Genomic DNA, 20,464 nt, shown 5'->3' with positions numbered 1-20,464 from the left:
TGTTTCTGTGTTTTAATAAACTCAGTGACATGTAATGCGCGTGCGCAGAGTTCCCCGCCGGAAGCTGAGTTGTCAGTTTTGTTTTGGTGCTGAGTGGCACGTGAGCTGATGACGTTATCAGAGGAAAGAGGCGACATGGCGGCGGATCGTCTGTTGAAGGTAAAACCGTTTAAATAAATGTTAGTCTTCCCAGTGTGTGAAGGTAAATGTCAGGTTTTAATGAGTGGGTCCAAACGGACCGTTTGTGGTGTAATGTGGGTTAAAGTTCGGCTCAGACCGAGGAAACACAGACGTGTTTACTGCCCACTTAGCTCAACAGATACTGGGTTAGCTACAGTTAGCCCGGGTTAGCCGCTGTGCTAGCTTCCTAAGTCATGTCAACATCATGAGCGCGAGGACAGGTCCCCACGGCACCTGAGCCTGCTGTGAAACACCTGAGTGTGACATGTTGGAGGAGCTGAAGACGATCACAGGCTCCACAGGGATGTGCTAATGTTAGCATTAGCATCCACCACCCAAAGCTAGCTCTCTGTTGTTGACACTTTGGGCCCTAACAGTCTGATCACAGACCATCACACCGAGTTTAAACACACCTGAGCGAACAGGTGTGACTTTAATCTAGCAGATAAACTTACTCCTGTCTGCTGCTGGAACTCACTCATCAAACCATCAGGGCCAGCTAAATGCTAACGAGTTTGTACCCGACTCTCTCAAGTAAACACCCAGCTGTCCCCCATGGCACCACCCCTCACTCTCCTCTGAGTCCTGAGAGGCTCCTCACACACCTGGGTGAGCTGACAGTCAGGGTTACATCAGGTAGATGGTGTTCTTACAGACAGGTTTAAGGTCCTGACGCTGTTTGTGTCTGATCCAAACTGACTACATGGTGTTTAAAGCAGTCACAGATCATCCCTACCTGTTCCAGGCTGATTTATGATCCACACCTCAGCCCCCTCACTGTAAAACTCATCTTAAAACCTGTTTTTGTTACAATGACAATACAGTTCTGCTCTAAAAAGGAAATGAAAACGCTGATGTGAAAGTGGTTAAGTCTGTTATGAAAATGTGCATAAACAAGAAACAGTTCTCTCTTTTTTACTCTGTGTCAAACACCAAACCTTTATTTTAAATAAAGCTGAAGGCTGCTGTAAACACCCAGCATCCAACCAACAGCTCCAATAAATGTGCTGAGCGAGAAAACACCGATTGTACACAAATAATTATGAGTTTATATAAACAGTATCTGTAAACTGTATCTATGAACAGAATCTATTTACATAAAAAGCATCTTAAACAATATCTACATATATATGCCTTATCTATAAATAGTATGTATAAACAGTATAATAAAACAGTTGATAGTATGTACATTAAGTTTATGTTCTGCAGCTCAGTGTGTAGACAGGATGAAGCTTTGTTTCCCTCCCTCGTCATGTCGCTCTGATGAATCTGTTTGAGCTGAAACTCTAACTTGTGACTCAAAAAAAGACATCTTTCTTAAATTCTCATTAGTTTTTACTTTATATCTGTGGATAACCTTTGAGTGTTGATTCTGATCTTGTCATATTCTTCTTCAGTCAGTCACTGCTCTAAACAGCGCCCCCTGTGGTTAGCCTGGGGTGATGATGGACTTTTGAATCCACTCTCAGTGTTTCCTGTGGTCACTCAGCCTCTCCCTTAAATCAGTGTTTATTTTTGGACCTTTGAATGTGTTCGGTGATGCTCCTGGATTGTAAGGATGCTCTGCTTGGAGCACATTTCAGTTTAATGTAATTTACTGTGTTTATACCTGGTTACCTGGCAGCAGCTCTCTGTGGTGAATAACAGCCACATTCCTCCAGGCTGTAGACAGGATTTCTGGAGAAATGAGATGACTTCAGATCTGAATAAAGATCTGTCTGTTTCTCAGGTGCTGTTTGAACATGAAGGAGTTTTTATTCATCCCAGCAGCGAGGAGGACGGCGTGGAGCAGGACCTACTTGTATCAGGATCACTGCGGATTGTTGACAAGGTAAAACATTGTTATCACGCATAATTAATCACATGTTAATCTCAGATTATTCTAAAGACTTCTTTTCATGGGATTAGACAAAGACCAGAGTCCCCTCTGGAGTCTCCATGAGTTTACTGTAGAGATAGACTGACAGGAGGACATTTTAACCTTTGGTAACCTCTGCAGTTTGTGGCTAATTGGATGATGTGTCTCCTCTCTGTCAGGATGCAGAGATCATGGTGGAGTACAGACCTCTGGAGGACTCAGTGGACCCCTCAAACATGCTGTGTGCTGGAAAGGTTTGATCACTTTACTCCTGCTGAGCTTAGTTTAATGGATCATCCATCAGAGCAGACACAACAGACACTACCTTAATCCATTCAACCAACGTGAACAGTGGAGTCATTACAGCCTAACACCATTACACCCAGCAGACCTCAGGTCTGATTCTGTCAGAGACGGTGATCAGGGTCAGCTTCATCCACAGTCTGCTACTAAACCTGCTGTTTGGGCTTCAGCAACAGGAAGTTCATCATGTCAGGATCTTTAGTTCATCATGTCAGGATCTTTAGTTCATCAAGTCAGGATCTTTGGTTCATCATGTCAGGATCTTCATCATGTCAGGATCTTTAGTTCATCATGTCAGGATCTTTAGTTCATCATGTCAGGATCTTTAGTTCATCATGACAGGATCTTTGGTTCATCATGACAGGATCTTTAGTTCCACATGTCAGGATCTTTAGTTTTAAAAATTTCTTGCAGAGACAAAATAATGTGATAATATTATTCTAGCACCTGGAGGCCAGCGAACAGCAGGGGGCAGCAGAGTTACTACGTGTGATTGTTCTTTTGCTTTATTTTTTTTCCAGTTTCAGACTGACAGCACTTTGTTTTAAAGCATGTTAGTTTTATCCAGATCACAGAGAGCCATCACTCAGAGAAACTACAGACAGATCCTCGTCCTCCAGCTCCTTTAGTCCACTGAAAACACTCAGAGAAACCAGATCACTCAGACCCTGATCCCCCTGAAGCAGAGTCCAGGCTGCAGAGGCTCTGTTGCCCTGTTCACCACGCTCTGAGCACAGAGAGCAAAAACTGCTCGTTCACAGTGCTCTGATCAGTAAGGACCTGCAGGGATCAGGTCTACAGGTAGACCATCAGAGCAGCTGACCTGAGCACAGAGAGCAAAAACTGCTCGTTCACAGTGCTCTGATCAATGAGGACCTGCAGGGATCAGGTCTACAGGTAGACCATCAGAGCAGCTGACCTGAGCACAGAGAGCAAAAACTGCTCGTTCACACAGCTCTGATCAATAAGGACCTGCAGGGATCAGGTCTACAGGTAGACCATCAGAGCAGCTGACCTGAGCACAGACAGAGAGCAGTGATGGGCCTCGGTGCTCCGTGGTGAACAGTATGCTGGGACTGAACCAATCAGAGCCCTGACACAGATATTTCCTCAGGTCAGGTGTTTCCTCTGCTGTAGAGGGACTGTGATTGGTTGAACCCTCAGAGACCACCTAGCTGTGGGCTGCCGGCCGTGGTTCCAGCTGGATGATGTGTTTGTGTGTCTCTAATCCTCAGGACTCCAGCTCGGTGGTGGAGTGGGCTCAGAGCTCAGGGGAACGGTCCAATCAGCTGTTAGAAAGAGAGCAGAGCTATGAGACCGAGTGGGACATGATCAACGCCGTGTCCTTCCGGAAGAAGGTCTGCGCCAACGGAGAGGGTAAGCTCCTCCTCTTCATCCTGTGGCGTGAGAATGATGATGATGATGATGGAGGGGTCTAAAGGTAACAGCTGATTCAGGTCTACCTGTGTTTGTGGAGACTAACTGAAACATGTCTGTCAGGCTCTCTGAACCACGGCCACGAGAGGAGCCGCTGGGCGTTCAGCTTCAGCATCACTGACCTCAGGTCCATCACCGTCAAGGAGGAAGGGTGGACCTTCCTCATCCTCACCCTGAAGGAGTCCTCCTCCCTGCCTCCCCTGCACTTCCACCAGGGCGGCAGCACCCACTTCCTGGACAGCCTGAGGAGGTTCGCTCTGCTCAGCGAGTGAGTACAGACCACACCTGTCCCAGGTACAGACCACACCTGTCCCAGGTACTGACCACACCTGTCCCAGGTACAGACCACACCTACCTCCCAGGTACTGACCACACCTGTCCCAGGTACAGACCACACCTGTCCCAGGTACAGACCACACCTGTCCCAGGTACTGACCACACCTGTCCCAGGTACTGACCACACCTGTCCCAGGTACTGACCACACCTGTCCCAGGTACAGACCACACCTGTTCAGGTGTGTCTGCAGGTAGACTCAGGTACAGACCACACCTGTTCAGGTACAGACCACACCTGTCCCAGCTGTCTGCAGGTAGACTCATGCTGTAGGTGGTTGTGGTCCAGGGTAAAGGTTTATCAGAGTGTGAGCTCGGACAGGTTCAGTCTGGTCCTCAGGTGACGTGGTTCCAGTGTGAGGAGAAGAGGAGTGTGTGTTTGAAGTAGTGCTGCAGGATTTGGGGAAAAGGTGTGATTGGTGATTAGGTGGACAACATTGTGCTTTCTATTTAATAAAAAAAGTTGTGTCATGAGTCTACAGACTTTCTTGGTTTTCATGGAGAAAACTTAAGAAAAAGTCACACACACACACACACACACACAGACACACAGACACACACACATCACTCACACAAACACGCTCATTTAAAAAAAAAAAATTTGAATAATTGCACAATCGCATCTCTTTTGCGATTACATAATTGCATGTGCTGACACTGTGATAATCGTGCAGCACTAGTTTGAACTTCCTGTCTCTGATGTTCAGGTTCAGGTGGAGGTGAGCAGAAAAACTGGATCGTTCAGATGATTCAGAGCGAGCCGATCTGGAGACAGAGATCAACATCATCAGCTCAGAGTTTATATGATTTGATGAGACACACACACACACACACACACACACACACACACACACACACACACACACACACACACACACACACACACAATTATAAATCAGGATACCCTGCTGTTGTGTGTGTGTGTGTGTGTATGTGTGTGTGTGTGTGTGTGTTTTGTCTTATCCCCTAAGCTGATGGTGCATCTCTTTCATCTGTTATTAAATTTCTTATCTGAGTCCTTTCATAATAAAAGCCCTTTCATAATAAAAGCCCTTTCATAATAAAAGCCCTTTTATAATAAAAGCCCTTTCATAATAAAAGCCCTTTTATAATAAAAGCCCTTTCATAATAAAAGCCCTCCATTAGCAGCCAGATGTTTCCAGCCTCACAGCAGAGTGACATCATGTTGACTCTGCGAGCTGATTGGCTGAGGTTTCAGATATTTCAGTTTTGTTTGGTCTGAGCTGAAGTCTGCCAGTGTTTATCCACAGCCTTACCTGAAACATGACACATACCTGTGACACACCTGTGACAGACTGTGACGGACTGTGTGAGGGACCATTAGACCCTGACCTGTTGGATCCTTTGACACCAGAGGTCCTCAGTGTAGGTGACAGAGGGTATCAAATGTGCAGATGACAATGTATGTGTGTGTGTGTGTGTGTGTGTGTGTGTGTGTGTGTGTGTGTGTGTGTGTGTGTGTGTGTGTGTGTGTGTGTGTGTGTGTGTGTGTGTGTGTGTGTGTGTGTGTGTGTGTGTGTGTGTGAACACAGGTCTGCAGATGATGCCTCGTGTCTGATGGTCAGCACTCCAAACAAAGCTCTGTCTCAGTCCTTTGAGAACCTGCTGGATGACAACAGCTTCGGACTGGTCCATGTAAGACACACACACACACACACACACACACATCTGTCTTAAAGTCTATCCCTCCTGTCTCTGTCTGCTACAGTTCATCAGTTTCATTTACCAGATTCTTTGGTCTAACGCGACGTTCAACACAAGCACGAATTTAAAAAGAAGGAAAAACCTCGTTAGGGAGACAGCAGTGCAGCAGTGGTGCAGCCAGAGTCTGTGCAGTAGAGACAATCGTTGTCCTGTGTCTTGTTAATGTGAATGATCATGTCTCCCATGGCAGTCAGTGGTGTGCCATCATCAGGGGTGTCAGAGGGTAACAAGTCGAGTTCAGAGACAAAGCTATCCAGATGACCCCCTGCTGGGCGGTACACAACCAGAACATAAGCTTTCATTGTAGCAGTCATTTTTAGAGCATGGTATAACAACGTGCTGTGTTGTTGCTCAGAGGACAGATGTTGGTAACAGTGTCTAACAGGAATGATAACCTGAACCTCCTCCTGGTCCAGCAGAGCCAGGTGTGACAGAGAGTAGAGGACACAGACAGTGCAGCAGGTGTGGTTGTGTTTTCTGTGTGGATCAGTCAGAGCTGGAGCTGAATATCTGAGAGATTTCTCATTGAACTGATGAATTCAGTTTTGTTTACTGTGGACTGACAGCTCCAGAGGACAAAGGTAATCAGGGCTGCTTTTATACCACATCCTGAAGGGCGGACAGGTTTTCTTTGTCTGTGCATCATGAGTTTTTTCCTGTGGCCCATGATGACAGGATGTGTGAAGGGACAAGGAAACCAGACAGAAGCAGCCAGGCGGCGTCCTCGCTCGGTGGACTCATGAAGGTAGACCTGCAGGTCTTTGCCTGGGCGGTCTTCACTCAGTGTGACCCTCAGCTGGAGTCTGTGCACATACAGAGTCACAGGTTTCCAACTGGACTGATTGGTCCGAGCTGGACCGCCCCTGTCTGGTTTCACTTGTCAATAGAGGAAGTGACCCGTGTCAGCCGACCTCTCCTAGTGTGTCTGAGAGAGTGACTGAAACCCCAGTGAAGGAGCCCTCAGCGACCTGACGCTCCAAAACAACTTAACCCTAAAACTGACTCACCTGAGCTGGCTTACCTTCTTCAAACTACAGTCCACTGTTCTGAGTGTGTGTGTGTGTGTGTGTGTGTGTGTGTGTGTGTGTGTGTGTGTGTGTGTCTCTGACTCTGGGAGTGTAACGCTCAGTTTGTCTTTGGCAGAAGTTTAAGAAAGACCCGTACGTCACGACGCTGGGCGGTTTTTCTAAAGTCACAAACTACATCTACGACGCCTTCAGAGGGACAGAGGAGCAGCACCAGCGCCCCCCGGAGGAGGTGGCCGACCTGCTGGGGGAGGTGATCCCAGGGCTGGAGATCAACCAGCAGGAGGAGCCGGGCTTCGAGGTCATCACCAGGGTGAGAGGACTTAACCTGTGACCTCTGCAGCCTCTGTTCAGAGGGCAGTGTGTTCCTCACAGTGAGACACTGTGTGTGTGTGTTTCCTAGATCGACCTAGGGGTGCGGCCTCAGGTAACGAGGGCGGGGCCTCTGTCGATGGAGGACTGGACCAAACACCAGGACCAGGAGGGGAGGATGACCAACATCCCTCACCTCAAACTCTCCATCTTTAAGGGGGCACGTAGACTTCATCACCAACAGCTCCTCTTCTGTGTTTGTTTTCATCATCAAAACAGCTGTTAACGTGTGTGTGTGTGTGTGTGTGTGTGTGTGTGTGTGTGTGTGTGTGTGTGTGTGTGTGTGTGTGTGTGCAGGGTCTGTGCCACTCTTTGAGGAAAGAGGCCTGGAAGTTTCTGCTGGGATATTTCCCCTGGGACAGCACTTTAGAGGAGAGGAAGACGCTACAGAGAAACAAAACGTAACACACTCACACACACACACACACACACACACTCAGTCTGAGTAATATTTGTGTCAGAGGGAGTCGTGCTGCGTCCCGTTTGTTCCCAGAAGTCAGGATTTCTGAGTTCCCAGTTGGAGCGCCCAGCTCGAGTTTCGGATTTTCCGACTTGGAAGTCGGAGCACCCACACCACCCAGATTTCCCAGTGGGACATTCTGAGTTCAGCGGTGAACAGTGATGAAGCTCCTGTTGATTCTTTTATTTTTAAAGCCTCTGACTGGTGTGTGTCACAGTCAATCAGCCGTATATAAAGTTTGATTCAGTGTCTATACACAGAAAAACTGCTGTTATGAAGGTTTATCAGACTTGGCGACTGTAACGCCTGACGCCGTTATGACGTCATTCCCACCCCTGACCTCCCAGAGCCGAGTACGAATGGAACGTAGCATCAAACCTGGTGCTGGGTGGTGCTGTTTCTGCTGTTGGGTGGTGCTGATGTTGTTGTGTTACCATGGTTACAGAGATGAATACTTCAGGATGAAGCTGCAGTGGAAATCTGTGAGTGAGGAACAGGAGAGGAGAAACTCTCGCCTCAGAGACTACCGGAGTCTGATCGGTGAGACCTACAGTCTCTCATCCTACCCCTGTGTTTGTACGCCATGTTCCACCGCCCTGTTTGACCCTCATGTTCGTAACGTGTGCCCCCTTTGACCCTCCTCTCTGCTCCGTCAGAGAAAGACGTGAACAGGACCGACAGGACCAATCGCTTCTATGAAGGCATCGACAACCCAGGTCTGGTCCTGCTCCACGACATCCTGATGACCTACTGCATGTTCGACTTTGACCTGGGTGAGTCCTCCTCTCTGGCCTCCTCTCTGGCCTCCTCTCTGGCTCTAACCCTGTCCCTCCTCTCTGGCCTCCTCTCTGGCTCTAACCCTGTCCCTCCTCTCTGGCCTCCTCTCTGGCCTCCTCTCTGAGTCTAACCCTGTCCCTCCTCTCTGGCCTCCTCTCTGAGTCTAACCCATCCCTCCTCTCTGGCCTCCTCTCTGGCCTCCTCTCTGGCCTCCAGGTTACGTTCAGGGAATGAGCGACCTGCTCTCTCCGATCCTGTACGTGATGGAGAACGAGGTGGACGCCTTCTGGTGCTTCGTGTCCTTCATGGATCAGATGGTGAGATCAGAGTTCAAAGCAGAGTCAGATTGCCCTCAGGTGTGTGTTTGTACTTCACAAGTGTGTGTTTGTGTTTGTGTGTGTGTGTGTGTGTGTGTGTGTGTGTGTGTGTGTGTGTGTGTGTGTGTGTGTGTGTATGTGTGTGTGTGTGTGTGTGTGTGTGTGTTTGCAGCATCAGAACTTTGAGGAGCAGATGCAGGGGATGAAGACTCAGCTGATCCAGCTCAGCACTCTGCTCAGACTCTTAGACCTGTCCTTCTGGAACTACCTGGGTATGATCACATGACTCACCTGTGTGTTTACCTGTGTGTTCACCTGTGTGTTTACCTGTGTGTTTACCTGTGTGTTCACCTGTGTGTTCACCTGTGTTCACCTGTGTGTTCACCTGCGTGTTCACCTGCGTGTTCACCTGTGTTCACCTGTGTGTTCACCTGTGTGACCCGTGTAGCAGGCTCATTTGAACATGTGTGCTGCGTGTCCTCCTCAGAGTCCCAGGACTCAGGGTACCTGTACTTCTGTTTCCGCTGGCTGCTGATCCGGTTTAAGAGAGAGCTCAGCTTCCAGGACGTGCTGCGGCTGTGGGAGGTCGGTCAAATGATCCTCACGTCACACATGTAACATGTATGATCATACAACGTCTGGCACGTGTTAACCTGTGTGTGGGTCTCCAGGTGATGTGGACCGAGCTGCCCTGTCAAAACTTCCACCTGCTGGTCTGCTGCGCCATCCTGGACTCAGAGAAACAGAAGATCATGGAGGAGAACTACGGCTTCAACGAGATCCTCAAGGTGACTCATGGCCCCGACCACAGTCCTGCACGTAGCCCCGCCCACAGCCCTGCACACTCTGCTCACCTGGGATGGTGACAGTGACAAATATCAGAGAAAATCAGCCTCAGTCTTTAATTCATTTAATAAAAAAAACAGATTCAAAGTAAACAACAGAAATTTACCTCATGATAAAACAACTATAAAAACATCTGTGTGTGTGTGTGTGTGTGTGTGTGTGTGTGTGTGTGTGTGTGTGTGTGTGTGTGTGTGTGTGTGTGTGTGTGTGTGTGTGTCTCCAGCACATCAACGAGCTGTCCATGAAGCTGGACGTGGAGGAGATCCTGCAGAAGTCAGAGGGGATCTGTCTGCAGATAAAGAGCTGTAAGGTGAGTTCAGAGACAGAGTCACACTCACACATCACCTGAGCCAGGTGTACAGGAATGATGTCAGTGATGACATCACAGCCTCAGAGGTGATGGTAGGGCGTGAATTAACCTGACAGTCTGTTTCTTATTGTCAAACTTGTTAGTTTCCTCATTCATGATTTGAGGTGGAGGAAAAATCAAAGCTCTGAAGCCTGTTCTGTCTCATAGATCAGGTCTGTTCCTGATTACCTCATTAAACAGATAAACAGTCTCATGTTATTGATCATTCTCACAAAGCTAAGCTGCTGTGTGAGCCAGACACACACACACACACACACAGAAAGAGAAAAAGGAAAGGCCAACACACCCCGTGTGGCACACAGTTGGCAATAAGGAATAATGAATGTATCTCTGCCTGGTTGTATGCGCTCCCAGAGCCAACTTCATGCCGTCTCCCAGTCCAAGCGTTCAAACTCAACACCACCACTGGGAGGCAGTGACGTATGGAGGGCGACGTGCTGATGCTTTACAATGACTGTGTGAAGAGGCACCGCAGTGGCACTGACCTGGCACTGACTTGGCATCGACGTAGCACTGACATAGCACTGACGTGGCCCTGACGTGGCCCTGACTGGGCCCTGACTTGGCCCTGACTTGGCAATGACTTGGCCCTGACTTGGCCCTGACTTGGCAATGACTTGGCCCTGACTTGGCAATGACTTGGCCCTGTCTTGGCGACGACTTGGCCCTGACTTGGCCCTGACTTGGCCCTGACTTGGCAATGACTTGGCCCTGTCTTGGCCCTGACTTGGCACTGTCTTGGCCCTGACTTGGCCCTGACTTGGCAATGACGTGGCCCTGACTTGGCCCTGACTTGGCCCTGTCTCGGCACTGACTTGGCACTGTCTTGGCCCTGACTTGGCAATGACGTGGCCCTGTCTTGGCCCTGACTTGGCCCTGTCTCGGCACTGACTTGGCCCTGACTTGGCAATGACTTGGCCCTGACTTGGCAATGACTTGGCCCTGTCTCGGCACTGACTTGGCACTGTCTTGGCCCTGACTTGGCCCTGACTTGGCAATGACGTGGCCCTGACTTGGCCCTGACTTGGCCCTGTCTCGGCACTGACTTGGCACTGTCTTGGCCCTGACTTGGCAATGACGTGGCCCTGTCTTGGCCCTGACTTGGCCCTGTCTCGGCACTGACTTGGCCCTGTCTTGGCCCTGACTTGGCCCTGTCTTGGGACTGACTTGGTACTGACTTGGCACTGTCTTGGCCCTGACTTGGCCCTGACTTGGCCCTGACTTGGCAATGACGTGGCCCTGACTTGGCCCTGACTTGGCCCTGTCTTGGCCCTGTCTTGGCCCTGACTTGGCCCTGACTTGGCCCTGACGTGGCCCTGACTTGGCCCTGACTTGGCACTGACTTGGCCCTGTCTTAGGGTGTTGTTCATGGATAACCAAACTTGTTTTTAGAAGGATTGTGGTTTATACCAACCAATGACCAGCACTGAAAGAGCACTGGTGTAAAAACAGTGTTAGTGACTCATTTATTAGTGGAAATACGGATCAGTGTGAGTTTGTGTTTTTATTTTTCCCTTCTTGATTATTTTTATTGATGTCATCACTTCTCTTTTATCCAGGCCTCTTTGATGGTTAAGGTGTTTAATGGTTGTTAACTGTATCTCCTCTTTCTCCTCTTCCTCCTCCTCCTCCTCAGGACCTCCCTCGCTCCATCAGTGTGATCCTGGGTCTGGACCCGTCCACCGGTGGACCTGATGAGACAGACTGTGGAGCGTCTCCGGCTCCCAGAGCAGCTCACAGAGCGGACGCCTGCTCCAACGGACACTTCAGAGAGAGCAGCTCTCACAACAGCTGCAAAGTGGCCTTCATATCATAGTGAACAGAGACTGACTCAGAGTCAGCAGGAGGAGCAGGAGGAAGGAGCAGGAGGAGCAGGAGGAAGGGGAGAAGCAGGGAGCCTGTATAAAAGGATCTGAGATTATTAAGAATCTTATTTTTGTAATTCTTGTACCATAACGTCTCTTTGACTCAGTCATTCCTCTGCTGATGGAGCCTAACGCTCCGTCAGAGCAGATCTCCGTCAGGGAGGAGGAGGAGGAGGAGGAGGAGGAGGAGGAGGAGCTCCTCTTCATCATGACACTGATCTGCTCTGTCAGGTGTTCACAGACGGCAGGTTTGATCGTTGTCCTGAGAATAAAAGTTATCAACTGAAGTCGTTTCTGCTTCCTGCTGCACACACACACACACACACACACACATACACAGACACACACACACACACACACACACACACACACACACACACCTCCCTCCACCTGCCTGCACTCTCTGCTCAGGTTCAGGTAAAATGTCAGCTGTAGATAAAACAAAGGAGAACCGCTCCTCTGTGTGTGACATCATCACCCGCCCTCTCTCACCTGTCCACAACTGGCCTCACTCACACAACCCAACATGGCCGACAGCTCAGAGGACACATCATCACAACCCCTGTGTTTCCTGTTGCTAAGATACCCTGAGTGTCCACCAGAGGCTGTGTCCAGCAACAAGTAAGTCCCCATAGAGCTCCATGTTAAACAAACTGCAGTTCCCTGAGTGTCCTCTAGAGGCTGTGTCCAGCAGTGAGTCTGAGTGAATCCTCTCAGCTGGTGTTTTACTTGTTGGGATCAAAAATTCTCAGACCTGTCAGGGATGATCCAGGATGATCCAGGATGGTCCAGGATGATCCAGGATGGTCTTTGCTGGGACTCAGATCTTGACCGGTTCTCAGGTTATGACAAGGTGTGAGGTCTGTTGCTCAGAGATGAGCCGTGTAGTCTAAGCGTGTAGTCTAAGCATGTAGTCTAAGCATGTAGTCTAAGCATGTAGTCTTAGTGTGTTGTCTAAGCGTGTAGTCTAAGCGTGTAGTCTAAGCGTGTAGTCTTAGCGTGTAGTCTAAGCGTGTAGTCTTAGCGTGTAGTCTAAGCATGTAGTCTTAGTGTGTTGTCTAAGCGTGTAGTCTAAGCATGTAGTCTTAGTGTGTTGTCTAAGCGTGTAGTCTAAGCGTGTAGTCTAAGCGTGTAGCTTAAGCGTGTAGTCTAAGCATGTAGTCTAAGCGTGTAGTCTAAGCGTGTAGTGGTTCCAGACCCAGGACCAGCACCCTGATCTGATCTGGTTCAGGTCTTAATTCATTCATGGATCTGCAGAAATGTCAGCGCGCCAGATGAACGCCTTGTTCTGCTCTGAATGTCATTCAGCTGCTTTCATGTGATTGATGGACACACACACACACACACACACACACACACACACACACACACACACACACACACACACACACAGCTTTGATGGAGACCTTTGGCGTGGGCAGCAGAGGAGCTGTTATCTCCTGGGATCAGCTCATAAACCTCCTTCAGAGTCTGAACAAAGCAGCTGCAGCTCCTCCTGACGCCTCAGCGCTCTTTCATTTCCTGTCAGGCAGGAAATTGTCTGAGCTGACGTCTGATAGCACGCCGCCGCTATCGCCGCCGCCGCCACTGCAACCGCTCAGCACTAATCAGCCAGCATCTGTGAGGGTTTATTGAAGCTGAGTCTGTGACGACTGATGGTGGACTGTCAGTCAGGGAGAGGCTGCTCACACACACTTTAATTACAGGAGCACAGGACACACACACACACACACACACACACACACACACACACACACACACACACACACACACACACACACACACACACATTAAAGCTCCATAAGGGTCAGTTTTGTTCTCAGCCTGTTGGTCCGGCCACACAAAGACACTAACAGACACAACACAAAGGTACCACACCATGAGGTGAAAACACTGTAAAATAATCTGTGAGTGTGTGTGTGTGTGTGTGTGTGTGTGTGTGATAAGTTACGTTTTTAGAGATCACTTTTGGATTTGAGGTTTTGAAAAGTGTCTCTGAGCCGAGCAGAAAAAGTTTTTTTTAGGTCTGAGGCTTTTATTTTGAAGTGATCTTTGAGAGTCTTATTTTGAAGTTGTCTTAGGAAATCTTTAATTTTGAAATAAACCATGAGAGTCTTTTATTTTGAAGTCAAGGTTTGTTAGTCTTTTATTTTGCAGCACATTTATAAGTCTCTTATTTTGAAATGAAGTCTGAGAGTCTTTTATTGTGGAATCAGGGACTGAGACACTTTGATATTTAAGTGACTCTTGATGAGTCTTTTATTTTGAAAGGAGCCGGTGGATGAATCCCTGTGGCAGAGGGGCAGCTGTGTGCTGAGGGGGCGGAGCCTGTTTCCCTCCTCCCTCTGTGAGCCGTTATAAATCCAGGCTCAGAGCACTCAGAGTGTGTGTGTCAGCCTGTGTCAGCGTGTGTGTGTGTGTGTGTGTGTCTCTGTCAGTCAGCTGTGTCTCAGGTCGCAGAGCTGGAGCCCTGGTACTCGTACACTCACTGGTTCCCCATGGCCTCGTCCCATGTGATGAAGGACGGGCCCCCCCCGGGGCCCCCGCCCAGGATGCAGCCTGCCATGATGATGTTCTCCAGCAAGTACTGGTCCAGGAGGGGGATGTCCCTGGACTCCGCCATGTTCCAACGCCACACGGGGGGTCAGATGGTGAGGGACCAGTCTGCTGCTCTGCTTCTTCATCATCATCACCATCATCATCACCGTCTTCATCATCATCATGATCACCGTCATCATCATCATCATCTTCACCATCATCATCATCACCATCATCATCATCACCATCATCATCATCACCGTCATCATCATCATCACCATCATCATCATCATCATCATCATTGCTATCATCATCATCACCGTCTTCATCATCATCATGATCACCGTCATCATCATCATCAACATCAACATAAACATCATCATCATCATCATCATCATCATCATTATCATAACCATCACCATCACCATCAACATCACCATCATCATCATCATCATCATCACCACCATCCTCTCTTCGTCATCATCCTCTCCACTGCATTTTTTAACTTTTTCTTCAACTCTTCTTCATCATCATCATCATCCCTTTATCCTCCTCATCGTCCTAAACCTCGTCTCGTTCCTCTTGCTCCCTGAGGGAAGTCATACAGGTTTGGTTTCCTTACATTCTGTGTGTGTGTGTGTGTGTGTGTGTGTGTGTGTGTGTGTGTGTGTGTGTGTGTGTGTGTGTGTGTGTGTGTGTGTGTGTGTGTATTTTTATATATACATACTGGCCCCTTAATCAGGTCCACCTTGCTAGTTCTGGGTTCGACCCCTTTTGCCTTCAGAGCTGCCTCACAGGGAACTCATTGTCATGTTGAAGAAAGCAGTCTGAGATGATTCCAGCTTTATGACATGGAGCGTTATCCTGCTGGAAGTAGCCATCAGAAGATGGTACACTGTGCTCATAAAGGGATGGACATGGTCAGCAACAATACTCAGGTAGGCTGGGGACTTTAAACCATGCTCAGTTGGTACCAAGGGGCCCAAAGTGAGCCAAGAAAATCTCCCCCACACCATTACACCAGCAGCAGCAGCCTGAACCGTTGATACAAGGCAGGATGGATCCATGCTTTCATGTTGTTGAGGCCAAATTCTGACCCTACCATCTGAATGTGGAGCAGAAATCCAGACTCATCAGACCAGGCAACGTTTCTCCAATCTTCTATTGTCCAGTTTTGGTGTTGCTGTGTGAATTGTAGCCTCAGTTTCCTGTTCTTAGCTGACAGGAGGGTCACCCAGAACTGCTGCTCACTGGATATTTCCTCTGTTTGGGACCATTCTCTGTAAACCCTAGAGATGGTTGTGGGTTAAAATCCCAGTAGATCAGCAGTTTCTGAAATACTCAGGCCAACAACCATGCCACGTCGAAGTCCCTTAAATCACCTTTCTTCCCCATTCTGATGCTCAGTTTGAACTGCAGCAGATCCTCTTCATCATGTCATGAATCAATGCACTGAGCTGCTGTCATGTGATTGGCTGATTAGAAATTTGAGTTAACGAGCAGTTGGACAGGTGGGCCTAATAAAGTGGCCGATGAGCGTTTATATATATATATTATAAATATAAATTTCTATGTATATATATATATATATATATATATATATATATATATATATATATATATATATATATATATATATATATATATATATATATATATATATGAAATATGTTTTTGTTTTTCCGTTCAGTCTCGGCGCCCATCCTTCTGTCCAATCAAAGAGAAGCCTGAAGCTGAGGGTGGAGCAGAGGATTCTGGGAGAACAGCTGTGGTTTTTTCTCTGAAGAATGAGGTGGGATGTTTGGTCCGGGCGCTGCGAGTCTTTCAGGTCAGAAACACACACCTCTGCTAAACTATGTGTACCACAACCTGTGTACCTGTGTACCTGTGTACCTGTGTCCCTTTGTACCTGTGTACCTGTGTCCCTGTGTACCTGTGTACCTGTGTCCCTTTGTACCTGTGTACCTGTGTCCCTGTGTACCTGTGTCCCTGTGTCCCTGTGTCCCTTTGTACCTGTGTACCTGTGTCCCTTTGTACCTGTGTACCTGTGTCTCTGTGTACCTGTGTACCTGTGTACCTGTGTCCCTTTGTACCTGTGTACCTGTGTCTCTGTGTACCTGTGTCCCTGTGTCCCTGTGTCCCTTTGTACCTGTGTACCTGTGTCCCTGTGTCCCTGTGTCCCTTTGTACCTGTGTACCTGTGTCCCTGTGTCCCTGTGTCCCTTTGTACCTGTGTACCTGTGTCCCTGTGTACCTGTGTACCTGTGTCCCTGTGTACCTGTGTCCCTGTGTACCTGTGTACCTGTGTACCTGTGTACCTGTGTACCTGTGTCCCTTTGTACCTGTGTACCTGTATACCTGCATACCTGTGTACCTGTGTACCCAGCTCCTCTACCTTGGTCACTTCCTGTGCAGGAGAAGCGCGTGAACCTGAACCACATCGAGTCCCGTCAGTCTCGTCGAGTCCCGGGTGAGGTGGAGATCTTTGCCGACTGCAGCTGCAGCAAGAAGGAGTTCAATGAGCTGCTGCAGCTGCTCAAAGACCACGTCAACATCCTGTCCTTCAACACACCTGTGCACACCTGGTCAGCTGAGGCAGGTAAACACACCTGGACAGTCCACTCCACACAGACACACTCTGACACACACCCAAAGTGTACCTGTGTGTACCTGTGTGTCCTCAGATGAAGACGAGGTCCCCTGGTTCCCCATGAAGATCTCGGAGCTGGATCAGTGTTCCCACAGAGTCCTGATGTACGGATCTGAGCTGGATGCTGACCATCCTGTGAGTCCAGTTCAGGTTCTGCAGGTCTCCACCAGGGGTCAGCAGAGACCAGAGTCACACTGATGGTTTCAATGCTCACCATGCTCACGCCCCCCCTGGTGTTCAATGTCAGAACTACACACAGGACAGAGACCACACAGGACAGGTGCAGGCCAGACCCAGGTGACACAGGGACTGGACCACACCTACCTGTGACACCTGGGACTGGACCACACCTGTTCTCTTGTTCCCTGTCTTCTCCTCTCACCTGTCGTCCTCTCACCTGTCGTCCTCTCACCTGTCGTCCTCTCACCTGTCCTCTCACCTGTCCTCTCACCTGTCCTCTCACCTGTCGTCCTCTCACCTGTCGTCCTCTCACCTGTCCTCTCACCTGTCCTCTCACCTGTCGTCCTCTCACCTGTCGTCCTCTCACCTGTCCTCCTCTCACCTGTGGTCCTCTCACCTGTGGTCCTCTCACCTGTCCTCTCACCTGTCCTGTCACCTGTCAGGGCTTTAAGGACGAGGTGTACCGTCAGAGGAGGAAGTACTTTGTGGAGGTGGCGATGAGCTATAAGTTGTGAGTACCTGCTGGGCTGAGCTCTTAAAGGGCCAGTTCACTGTTTTCATCTGACTTTGCAGCTTTAAAGAGGAGCTCTGTGTCTGCTCCTGATGTCTGTGATGTCTCCCCCTAGTGGCCAGCCCATCCCTCGCATCGAGTACAGCCCTGAGGAGGTGAAGACGTGGGGCGTGGTTTTCAGGGAGCTCACCAAGCTGTACCCGACCCACGCCTGCAGGGAGTACCTGAAGAACCTGCCGCTGCTCACCAAGCACTGCGGCTACAGGGAGGACAACATCCCTCAGCTGGAGGACGTGTCCCTGTTCCTCAGAGGTCCTCCACACGCACACGTCCTCACATCATGTATGATGTTTATCACACGTCAATGACCAAACTGAGCCGTGTCCTCGTTCTTCTTCACGTGTCTCAGAGAGATCCGGGTTCACCGTCAGACCTGTGGCAGGGTACCTGTCCCCCAGAGACTTCCTGGCTGGGTTAGCGTACAGGGTGTTCAACTGCACTCAGTACGTCCGACACAGCACCGACCCGCTCTACACACCTGAGCCGTGAGTACACCTGAGCTCACCTGAGCTCACCTGAGCTCACCTGAGCTCACCTGAGCTCACCTGACACCACCTTCCCCATGAATAGACACTGATTTAGAATAAAATAATTGTAAACTCAGCTCTTATTTTGAAGGTTGAGTACTTCCTGTGTCTTTCAGGGACACGTGTCATGAGCTGCTCGGTCACGTTCCTCTGCTCGCTGATCCAAAGTTCGCTCAGTTCTCTCAGGAGATCGGCCTGGCCTCCCTGGGAGCGTCCGACGAAGACGTGCAGAAACTCGCCACGGTGGGTCCAAACCTGATCTATGAGCCTGCTCCAGCGCCCCCTGCAGGCCTCACTCAGTCACAGCACGCTCCATCAGTCTGTAGATCTATGAGCCTGCTCCAGCGCCCCCTGCAGGCCTCACTCAGTCACAGCACGCTCCATCAGTCTGTAGATCTATGAGCCTGCTCCAGCGCCCCCTGCAGGCCTCACTGAGTCACAGCACGCTCCATCAGTCTGTAGATCTATGAGCCTGCTCCAGCGCCCCCTGCAGGCCTCACTCAGTCACAGCACGCTCCATCAGTCTGTAGATCTATGAGCCTGCTCCAGCGCCCCCTGCAGGCCTCACTCAGTCACAGCACGCTCCATCAGTCTGTGAATCCAGGATCCTGTAACTACGGCTCTTTCTTCCTCTAAATGTTTTTAACTGAGTATTCTCCCTGATTTTCTGTGTGTGTGTGTGTGTGTGTGTGTGTGTGTGTGTGTGTGTGTGTGTGTGTGTGTGTGTGTGTGTGTGTGTGTGTGTGTGTGTGTGAGTGTGTGTGTGTGTGTGTGTGTGTGCTTTACAGTGTTATTTCTTCACCATTGAGTTCGGGTTGTGTAAACAGGACGGTCAGCTGAGAGCGTATGGAGCTGGATTACTGTCATCAATCGGAGAGCTGAGGGTGACACACACACACACACACTCACACACACACACACACACACACACACACACACACACACACACACACACACACACACACACACACACACACACACACAGGAACATGTAAAGAACAAAGTGTGTGATGAAGTGAATGTAGGAAAGTCTGCATCATCGTCTCCATCCTGATCATCACTTCCTGTCACATGACCTCTGTTTCTAAACTCCGTTTCCCAGCATGCCCTGTCGGATCAGGCGTGTGTGAGGATGTTTGACCCCAGGACGACCTGTAACCAGGAGTGTCTCATCACCACCTTCCAGGACGTCTACTTCGTGTCGGACAGCTTCGAGGAGGCCAAGGAGAAGATGAGGTGACCTCAGAGCGAACGCACAACTTCCTGCCGCTGGCGTTGGCCTGACACTAACGCTCTGTGTGTGTGTGTGCGTGTGTGTGTGTGTGTGTGTCCCAGGGAGTTTGCTAAGACCATCAAGCGTCCCTTCTCCGTCTACTACAACCCGTACACTCAGAGCATCGACCTGCTCAAAGACACGCGCAGCATCGAGAACGTGGTGCAGGACCTGCGCAGTGACCTCACCACCGTCTGCGACGCCCTGGGCAAGATGAACACCTACATGGGCATCTGAGCTCTGATTGGCTGGAAACACCAGTGACATCACAGCAGCACCTGAGTTCATGTCTCTGAGTCACCTGTAATGTAAATAAGCCCCCATGTAAATAAGACACAGGAGGAGGAGGAGGAGGAGGAGGAGGTGGAGGAGGAGGAGGAGGAGGAGGAGGAGGTGGAGGAGGAGGAGGAGGAGGAGGAGGAGGAGGAGGAGGAGGAGGAGGAGGAGGAGGATGTGTCTGTCTGTGGGTCAGATGTCTGTTGTCTGTGTCCTGGTTAATAAACGTCTGTGGCGTCTCTCAGAGTGTGTCTCTCATTTCTCCCGTCGCTCAGAGGAGGAACCAGCTCCTCAGCAGCGTTTGATCCTCTGTCAACACGTTTAACACGCAGAGAAGAAGAAAAGACGGATCAGCTGACCCCCCCTCAGGTGACCCCCCCCCAGGTGTCCACCCCGGCTCAGACTCGTCCTCAGGGATTTGCATGATGGAAAAAAGTTTCCAAACTCAGAAACAGAGAGTGTGTGTTACAGACCACCTCCTCCAGTATGCAAAGCTGCAGGGAGAGGCTGCAGGTTTAAAAGGAGGAGAAGGAGGAGAGGCTGCAGGTTTAAAGGAGGAGGAGGAGGAGAGGCTGCAGGTTT

At 49.6% G+C, this 20,464-nt stretch overlaps 2 protein-coding genes across 2 annotated transcripts; both read left to right on the top strand.

Annotated features, from left to right (window-relative positions):
- The first annotated feature begins 68 nt into the window (after positions 1 to 68).
- tbc1d15 (TBC1 domain family, member 15) lies at positions 69 to 12,082 on the top strand. The gene is made up of 17 exons (XM_074665216.1): positions 69 to 159; positions 1,910 to 2,011; positions 2,218 to 2,292; positions 3,577 to 3,718; positions 3,842 to 4,046; positions 5,665 to 5,767; positions 6,980 to 7,174; positions 7,265 to 7,393; positions 7,531 to 7,634; positions 8,139 to 8,233; positions 8,350 to 8,466; positions 8,687 to 8,787; positions 8,960 to 9,059; positions 9,275 to 9,372; positions 9,459 to 9,575; positions 9,857 to 9,943; positions 11,640 to 12,082. Exons 1-17 carry the CDS (start codon positions 109 to 111, stop codon positions 11,817 to 11,819), a joined length of 2,001 nt encoding a protein of 666 aa, XP_074521317.1. The 5' UTR covers positions 69 to 108; the 3' UTR covers positions 11,820 to 12,082.
- Positions 12,083 to 14,238: 2,156 nt separating this feature from the next.
- Positions 14,239 to 19,970, top strand: tph2 (tryptophan hydroxylase 2 (tryptophan 5-monooxygenase)). The gene is made up of 11 exons (XM_074665211.1): positions 14,239 to 14,519; positions 16,097 to 16,234; positions 16,821 to 17,004; positions 17,090 to 17,190; positions 17,679 to 17,746; positions 17,862 to 18,058; positions 18,156 to 18,291; positions 18,450 to 18,576; positions 19,122 to 19,217; positions 19,436 to 19,569; positions 19,669 to 19,970. Exons 1-11 carry the CDS (start codon positions 14,367 to 14,369, stop codon positions 19,841 to 19,843), a joined length of 1,509 nt encoding a protein of 502 aa, XP_074521312.1. The 5' UTR covers positions 14,239 to 14,366; the 3' UTR covers positions 19,844 to 19,970.
- Positions 19,971 to 20,464: the final 494 nt, after the last annotated feature.

This window comes from Halichoeres trimaculatus, unplaced genomic scaffold (genome assembly GCF_033239565.1).
Source record: "Halichoeres trimaculatus isolate MK-OKI-2021-1 unplaced genomic scaffold, fHalTri1.1 fHalTri1_scaffold_55, whole genome shotgun sequence".
NCBI classification, from domain to species: Eukaryota; Metazoa; Chordata; class Actinopteri; order Labriformes; family Labridae; genus Halichoeres; species Halichoeres trimaculatus.
Note: the sequence above shows the minus strand (reverse complement) of the source record. Positions and strands in the feature narration are given on the sequence as shown.

Bases quoted from the DNA above. Each gene is read 5' to 3' on its own strand.
- tbc1d15 (XM_074665216.1), top strand. From the start codon at position 109: ATGACGTTATCAGAGGAAAGAGGCGACATGGCGGCGGATCGTCTGTTG. The intron at 7,635-8,138 runs GTAACACACTCA...CCATGGTTACAG, and splicing joins ACGCTACAGAGAAACAAAAC to AGATGAATACTTCAGGATGA. The intron at 8,234-8,349 runs GTGAGACCTACA...CTGCTCCGTCAG, and splicing joins AGACTACCGGAGTCTGATCG to AGAAAGACGTGAACAGGACC.
- tph2 (XM_074665211.1), top strand. From the start codon at position 14,367: ATGGCCTCGTCCCATGTGATGAAGGACGGGCCCCCCCCGGGGCCCCCG. The intron at 17,191-17,678 runs GTGAGTCCAGTT...GTCACCTGTCAG, and splicing joins AGCTGGATGCTGACCATCCT to GGCTTTAAGGACGAGGTGTA. The intron at 19,570-19,668 runs GTGACCTCAGAG...TGTGTGTCCCAG, and splicing joins GAGGCCAAGGAGAAGATGAG to GGAGTTTGCTAAGACCATCA.